Source organism: Corvus kubaryi, unplaced genomic scaffold (assembly GCF_017639235.1).
Source record: "Corvus kubaryi isolate FWS band 111438036 unplaced genomic scaffold, C.kubaryi_AGA036_p1.0 137, whole genome shotgun sequence".
Lineage (NCBI taxonomy): Eukaryota > Metazoa > Chordata > Aves > Passeriformes > Corvidae > Corvus > Corvus kubaryi.
The window spans coordinates 9371069-9379497 of record NW_024580671.1 but is presented as its reverse complement, the minus strand read 5'-3'; the positions used below and the strand labels follow the sequence as shown (position 1 = coordinate 9379497).

At 41.4% G+C, this 8429-nt stretch overlaps 1 protein-coding gene across 1 annotated transcript; it reads right to left on the bottom strand.

Annotated features, from left to right (window-relative positions):
- Positions 1 to 587: 587 nt before the first annotated feature.
- On the bottom strand, positions 588 to 6762 carry IL26 (interleukin 26). Its single transcript, XM_042017575.1, has 5 exons — positions 6592 to 6762; positions 6156 to 6212; positions 4573 to 4704; positions 759 to 824; positions 588 to 674 (listed from the first exon to the last, which is right to left on the bottom strand). Exons 1-5 carry the CDS (start codon positions 6760 to 6762, stop codon positions 588 to 590), a joined length of 513 nt encoding a protein of 170 aa, XP_041873509.1.
- Between the last annotated feature and the right edge of the window lie 1667 nt (positions 6763 to 8429).

Genomic DNA, 8429 nt, shown 5'->3' with positions numbered 1-8429 from the left:
CATTAATTGTGTATTTTTATTAGGGATCAATTATTACCTTAAATTAATAATAAAGATAATCAGTATATAATTATTTTTCCTATTTACATGTAGATTGGCTTGTGTATACAGTTATATATCTGCAACCACAAACCCCAAAAGAAATATAGCTTAGGGGTGGGATTTTCCAAAGTGATCCTCGTTGCTTTGAGCTGTACTCACACAGGGGGCCACAAGCCGTGGCTAGCTCATGCCCACAGCACGTGGCACATTGTGTCTGGTCCGCAAGGTAGCAGATTCCACGTTGTGCTGGCGTGGCGTGTTCGGGGGCCGCCTGCGAGACAGCAGGCAGGCAGGCAGGATGGGAAGCACAGCAGGCTGCTGTAACTGCTCCAGAGGCAGAACAGGCAAAGCTGCTGTGCCAGGCTAACTGCGAAAGCTTATGACAAGCCCTCTTTATGCTGCTGTGTTACAGAGGGTGTCCTTCCATGGGACAGAATTACTGCCAGACACATTGTACATCCAGCTCTCAGTTCATTTTCAGGCCTTTTGGGTATTGATCTGTTCTTAGCACAGAAGCAGCACGTTGCTTGTCACATCCTCATTCTTCATATGATGGTTTGTATGTAGGCCTGAATCCAGGGAAGGAGAATGTCCAGCTCATGGATGGCCTTGTAGATTCCCTTATCTCCAAGCTGTTGAGAAGACCAAGGCATTAGAAAGAAACTATCTACAGCCCTTGAACAATGCAGTGGGGAGCCAGCACCTCCTGCTCTTACCTTGAGAAACATTCTCTTTAATTTCTTGACTGCAGAAGTTAACCTTGTGGATGGAGCACACGGAAGCTGAAGGACAAAAAAAGCCCAAAGATGCTGATATAAAGACATAGTGATGAGGAAGAGTCCAGCCCACAGTGTGGCACTGTAGGGCTACCAGTAAAATGTGTGATCTCAGCATCATTTCAGCATCTCCCAATACTTCAAACATGTTCTTTTACCTGCATGCTTCCTGCCAAGTTGACTTCACAACACACAAAATTGGTACTATGAGTACCTCTAAGTTTTCTTATTAAGCACTTTCTATCTCTACAGGAATCTTCGTTTAAGTTGCCATTACACCTTTTTCACATTGTAGCCTAGCTCTAAGACTCAAGGCCCTTTAACTCTAAACCCTCAGAACCTCTGAACCTGAGAGAAGGCAAGGCTAAGGATCAAAGGCCGTTGCAAAGTACAGGGAGCAATTTTGCACATTTCTGCAAGACCTTCAAACGTTTATGAAGTTAATTTATGTTTTTCTCTGTTGCCCTGCCTGTTTGTCCACTGTCTGACTAACTACAGGCTGGAGGGCTTAGTTCTCTCCTCACCATTTATCTCTAGCAGCTCAGCACTGGCCATCCAAAGCTGTTCCAGCTGGTGTTTTATTTGAGCTGCCAGACTAAGCTTTCTGAGCAACATGGCTTGCTGATCCTTATCTACCCGGGTTTTCAAAGGGAAAGATACATTCTTTCAGAGGAAAAAAAAATGGAAAAATCTGATGTTTTCCAATCTACAGACAAGGGTAACCATGTTTGAAAAGGGAAAAGATAAAGGTCCTCACCTCAACGGGTGTAAGGAAATTACTCCACTGAAATGAATGATTAGTTCTTTTGTATCTTACACACAGTACTTTAAAAAGGAGTACAAACATTTTCAGGTTACCTTTTGTGCTTCCCAAAGTCACCGCACATTATGAAAGTGGGGAAAAAAAGCAAATCTTTAAAAGAGAGTGTAAATAAAATAAATGTTTTAAAATCTTCTAACCAGGGCATTTCTTTTTGACTTGGACCTTTTTTTTTTTAATTATCTCCATCTTGTATGATGCAGATTTCCACAAAATATAATTTGGTAGCAGAACTGACCTTAAATGAGTATGTTGGCTTTAGTGATGATACACATTACAAACTCTTATCTTCCTGCATATACTGAAAGTAACTAAATGAGCTAGCCAGCAAGTCTGAGTATTGCAAACAATACTCAAAGTCAGCTTGAGGTCTACAAGCTCTGCCTAAAATGATAGAGAAATATTAAAAGTTCTGCAAGGAATATATTGTCCTTCTTCACTCCATTCAAATATGAGAAAACACTTCCACAATCTGCTGCTGATATAAGAACATAAGTCCAACCTCAGAAGCAACTTCACACTGCTGTCAGCAATGCTGACCAGGGCACTTGAGCAAGTAAAGAGGTCAGTGGTGCTCCAGGTGGATGCTCCAAGTACCCAAGGAAAAATGTCTGCTCCCTTTACCTTGCAGTCATAGTCTAAATGAAAAAGTCTGACTTTACTGCAGAAAATTAGTTTAGAGGTTTTCAAACTTACGTATTTCTAAAAAACTGAACTTGGGCCCCTGTATAAATGGAAAATATTAATGCCTCCTTGTTTGGACAAAACCAAGCACTGGTAGGGTGAGAATCATAATGTTGTAGTATAATGTCTTTGAAAGTGGTTAGCAGGCAAATATTGTTAGGACTTTCAGGTAGCACACATGCCTCTAGCTGGCTGAATTACAGCCCGAGTTTGTGAGACAATATAGGGCAAATACATATATAAAGGTATCACTGTTTCCCTTAGTTGTACAGACAACTTTATTCTTGAAAGGTAACAAATCAATTAGGTAAGTATGTTGTCATGGTGGAAATCCTTTCTGATAAACATCTTATAGCTCAGCTAGATAATAACAACTGAAGAGCTTATGTACACGGATGAATGAGTGTTAATTTACTGAGGAATAATGTGATGAAGAAATCTCGAGTTTGCTATTAGCAAGGGATCCATTACTTCCCTCTATTCACAATTTCTATTATTCTTTCACATGGTTTTGTATTGCTGGGTTTGAATTAACACAAACATTTCAAAAAATGTTAGTTTCCAGAAACGAGGTGTCTCCTAGAAAATCATGACAAGATACCATTTCTCAAAGAACTGTTGTTTGTCTTCTAGGGAAAGTCTTATCTCCCTTAGCAGCACTTTGTAAGACCCAAAAATGTAAATTGTTATGCTTAGACTTCTTTTGGGTAAAACACTGGCACTAATTATGAAAAAGAATGCAGGAGTGCAGAGAAATCTGCAGCATTTTGTCTCCATACAGCACAGAAATAAGTGCATTACTAAGCTATCCAGCAAGCCACAGTCACTGGATATTCTGAATTCAGTCACAGTTGACAGTCTAAACTCCTCAGTGTGTACCGACACTTGTATAGAATATGATTGCTTTTCCAGACAGAATGAAATGTCTATAAAGCATATTATACCATCTGAAATTATGTTATGGAGTTCTGGAATTATAGCATTATCTGAAATTTTGACAGAAACAAATAAACACAGCAGTATGATCACAGCAGACTGCTGTGAATAATGGCTGTAAATTGCAACTGTTTAACATGGTTTTAAATACAGAACCTGAAAGCTGGTGGAGTTTTCTCCCATTGAGATTTGAATCTTTTTACATTATGCAAATATCCCAGTCGAGTTCTGACCTATAACTCTGCAAAGCAATCTCTGAAGCTGTTTGTTTTTGCATTGCAAATATTTTTGTGCATGTAGAACCACTGTCCTTCTCTTTCATGCTACTATGCAGTTCAGATTAGACAAAGTTTCAATTAATTTAATTAATTCATTCATTGACTTGCCATCCTGCTCTCACTTTTTCAAATCACTATAGTCGTTTGCCTGTATATTCACAGCTATATTTCACCCTAAGTCAGGCTCCACTTTCTGGGACTGTGATTTGTGAGGACTGCAGGTTTAGGAGAGAAAAAAAAAATATCAACAGGATATTAAGATACACCCTGTTGCTGTTTGTTTAGATACACCCTTAAAAATTAGATGAGAAATTGCCAAGAAGATGATGGCATCATGTTAGCATCCTGCCTGGTATGTTGGCAAGTATATTTGCACAGGCAAAAGTGTGCTCTAACTGCTATCCTGTTGTTACTAAGGCAGAGTTGGTAAAAGTGCCTCTTCTCTGGAGTACACGGAGACATTTCACCAGTGGTCAGCATCACTCTGACAACCTGCTCTAACCGTGAGCACAGCTGACACATGGGATCTGCTCCCGTGTGCTTCATAATTGTGGTGCCTGCTTACTGATGAGATGCCACCAGTTCTTTCAAAATTCAGTATGGAGGAGCAGATGTGACATGTGTGTAAAGATTACATACATGCAGAGGGTATGCTGTTGAAGAAGGAAAGCATTACCACTGTTACATTACAGCAACTCGAGGAGCAACATTTCTCCCTGTGATCACCCTGTCTCTTTGCAGTTTTGGTGATGAGAGGGCAGCACAAGGTGATATCATCAGTAGGGAAGTGGCTTGTCTCCATGGGATCTGCACCACCTTGCACACTCCCCACAGGATCACTCTGGGAGAGAATGAATGGTGTTAAACTTCCTGGGCCCAGTGGGGAAGCCCTCGTCAAGTTAGGTCCCCTGTAGCATGGGACACACCATGACTCTGAATCACCCTCTCCCTCTCCATCTGCTGAAAAACTGAGATGGAGCCCTTCCCTAACTTTTCAGACAGACAAAGTTAGCTTAGCTCTCAGGAATATACTCACACAGGCATCCATGTTTGCTTGCAGGACCTGGAAGGCACTAATAAAGTACAACTTGTCACTTCCTACCTCAAGACGACAGAAGACATTTTTCACATAGAAGGAGAGGAGCTGATCTCGAACACTGCAGTTTGTCTGAAAACAAATCAAGTAATGATTTGACGAATGAAAACCTCATAAGTCAACTTTGGCCTGAAATTTCATCCTCATAAAAAGCATGCATGTTTAGAAAGCAATCAATGAAACCATTTTTGTGAACTTTAGTATCCCACTGACCTTCTTCCTTCTGTTTTACACAGCTGAATGTAACTCTGTGCTTTCTGAAGGAATAGCAGGAGGGTACTGTGCTGGCAGGCCAGGAGTATTGGCTACACATGAGCAGAAGTGACAGCAACGAATGTACTTAATACACAAAGAATAAATGGAAGATAAATTGAGGAGTTAAGTCAGATCATCTGGGTCATTGTGGGTGTCATTTTTCCATTCCTCCACATCAGTGTCCCATGACATTTGATATGCTGTAGGGTATCCGGCCCATCCCCAGTTGCTGCCCCAGAAACGACCAGTCATCCTGTCAACTCTGTGTCATATCTGCCTGACCTGTGGGTTCTCCTGGACACCTAAAGGTATTTCAAATGACTATATGACTATTTTTAGGCAATGGAATGAAGTATCAGGTGTGAGATTCCCATCAGGAGGGTAATGAAGCTGCAAATTACGCCACTCAAATGTGAATGTCTGTTTGTGGGTCCCACAGCCAAGTGAGGAGCCTTCACTCCCAAGGTAATTGGTGAAATCCAAGGGACATCAAAGGCCAACAGGTCTATACTTAAGGTATATGCTATACTTTATCTTAAAGATAAACCAACTCAGTTGCCCCTGCTGACTAGATCTCTGCGTGAAGAAAACTATAATATCTCACACACTTCCAGTCACTTACAATTACACACCCAAGGTTTGTTTCTCACTCCCATGCTGAATTGCACTGGGAACTCTGACATCCCTCTTGCAGTGCACCTGCAGAGGTCTAAGCTCAAAGCAGCTCCTTGGGTGTCTCAACTCCCTGCAGCATCCTCGGGCTATCCATGGTACTGCACACCCTCAACAGAAGGTGCCTCAGCTGCGGGACAGTGGCAGTGGCTCTGGCCCTCCTGTGAGGGCTGGTGCCTGAAGATGTTGCTAGGAGGCTCACATGCAGCCAGAGCTCACAGGAGGAGTGAGTGCTACCACAAGCACACTCCTCCCTGACCAACAAGCACCCTCACCCCAACTTCCCTGGCACATCACGACTCTAGCTGCCTAGAAAGAAGTGCCTCCAGGCAGGCTTTCCGAATCCACCTATTTTCCCCCATACCATGATCAACTGTCCCTTCATGTCCCAGGGGAATACCCCTCTCTATGCAACAGAAATAACACTCTTCCTCTAAGCAGAAGACTTTATTAAGAAGATGGCTTTCATAAATGTCTTTCCCGATTAAACACAAGTGATTTTTACATCAGCTGTCATTGCTTTTGATCACATATTCCTGTTTCTATTGACCAAAGGTAAATTAAAGAAAATAGAAAACCAGTAGTGTAAATCTTACCATAAACATCATTTTTGTAGTCTTTTTAAGCAGTCTTGTGGTCTTGATGAGATCCTTCTGTAAAATATAATGTGCTAGTATTAATTAATCCAAGCAGAGGAAGGGACACAATATCAAGTCTGGTTTGTACAAAATTCTGTAATAATAATATTAATCTTCTTCATCATCTTCAGATGTAGGACGAGGACTCAGTAAATCTGTGTTCCAATCCTAGGCTAACTACAAATTTTTTTCATGGCAAACTCATCCAACCTCTCTATGCATCTTCTATGCATCATTTTTTCCCATCTTTACAAAAGGAGTAGCTGCATTACCCTATCTCTAAGGACCATAGAGAACATTCAACTTATTAAAGTTTCCAGAAGCTCAGTAATTAAACTAATAAAGAAGCATCTATAAATAAAATAAACTTTTTCAACTAGTGGGATCAACTTACAGGAACAGATGATTTTAAACTAGTTGCCTTGATATACAGGTTCTCTGTCAGCTGGGAGAGGAGTCCTTTTCGGCAGGTATGTTTTCCTGTAGGTGACTTTTTGCCTTCCACGGCAAAAAGACAAAGCAGAAATAAAAAATGCCCAGATCTGAAAATAGAACATACTTTCATCTTCGCTCCCAGATCTTCGAGCCTCTACAGTCACAGTAGCATGTGTGATGCAGCCAGACTGGTTAGATGACAGAGGTTAACCTAATTTTGTTAACCCTCAAAGTAGCTTCTTCCCCGAGATGCTCACGTAGATAACCTATTGCTCATGTGGTGGCTGATCGGTATTTTTGCTGTGCTTTTTTATACATCTTGCTCCACTTTCAACAAATTTGACCACAATCATCTGTGACGTTTTTCTAAACGATATCTCCATATTTACTGGCAGCAGGGTCAAGGTTTCCAAGAAAGAAGAACTTCCCTATCATGTGAGAAGTCTTCTTTCATTTAAGTAGTGGTCAAGTGAGGAAAAGGTAGTTGAGCGTTAGTTTAGTTTTGTAACAAAGTATGCTAAATGCATGTTTGGGGGGTTTTTTTATCTTTCCACAAAACCTTGTGGCAGCACTTTTCTGAAAGGTAATGTCCCAGAGAGGAAAAAAAAATCTTTCCTAATTTACCCTGAAAAGATTAGAAAATCTGTTATCTATAAGGAAGCTGGACTGCACAGCATTTAAAACTTCCCCGTTCAGTTTTTTAGAAGAGCATTTTTTCCAGGGTATAGCATCTAATAGCAAAGGTGTTTCCTGTCTATTTTAAATTCTGTAGTCTTTTTCCAGGGTACTTTGTCCCAGTAGGAGCAGTAGGTTGTTTAGTGTGAAAGGGAGGACTCCAGGGAGGGCTCTGTGGGAGGACTAGGGCATCCTTGGCTATCAAGTCACTCTAAAAGCTCACTGAGAGCCACAGGCACTGGGAAATAATGTGCAGGACCCCAGCATACCCATCACAGAGGTGGTAACAGTAAAACCATAGAATCAGATGACCACTCTTCTACAAAGGTGGTGGAACAAAGATTGGGCAATCTGTGTCTCTGGCCTGTTTCCAAAACAGCCAAATGCTGCAAGTTTCTCAGGTACCACTCCAGACATGCAAGAACATCACTGCAAGGATAGATTTGGAAATCATGAAGTAACCCCAACAATGTGAGGCTGTTAAGCCAAGGATGGTTTTAACTCAAATGTCAAGATCTTGGAACTGGCTGATGTATGTGCAAGAAGACAAAGAAAGCAGGTTTTGGATAAGCAAAATATTTCCTTGATACCTTGATTTTTTTTTGGAAGTAAAAGCAAGTCCTTGAAATATTCATAAAGGACAGAGTTTTTTACTCCTTTTATGTTTCAAAAGAAACACAGAAGACTTTAAACAGATCAGAGAAAGTGGTTTAAACTGCAATGACTCAAGGTGACCATGATCTGTCAGATCAGCAGCAGAGCTGCTCGTCCCTCTATGGTGCCACCAGCATGCCTGTGCCTGGACATGTGTCAGCTCTGGGAGGAAGAAAGGTGAGACAAGCTGGGTAACGAACTCACCTCAGCCTTGATCCCACTGACCATTTACACAGACAAGCACACGTGCAGCCTCCAGGCCAAATTTGGTTCACATCCAGCTTCAAGGATCCCACTTGTAACAGCTCTGGGAAATGCATTTTTCCACAGAACCACCTACACATCACATTCACCAGCACTGAAATGCTAATAGGGCTCAGGGACAAAAAGAACCAACAAGAGGAGGTTATCTTAGGCTTTTGGAAAGTGGAGATGATGGTGGCCTGAAGCCTTATGTGCATTTTAGTC

What these genes read in the sequence shown, in the direction of transcription:
- IL26 (XM_042017575.1), bottom strand. Translation starts at nt 6,762, where the DNA reads ATGAAAGTATGTTCTATTTTCAGATCTGGGCATTTTTTATTTCTGCTT. An exon ending in GTTTAAAATCATCTGTTCCT is followed by an intron (nt 6,213 to 6,591) that starts GTAAGTTGATCC and finishes TATATTTTACAG; the next exon opens with AAGGATCTCATCAAGACCAC. An exon ending in TAAAGAGAATGTTTCTCAAG is followed by an intron (nt 675 to 758) that starts GTAAGAGCAGGA and finishes TCTTCTCAACAG; the next exon opens with CTTGGAGATAAGGGAATCTA.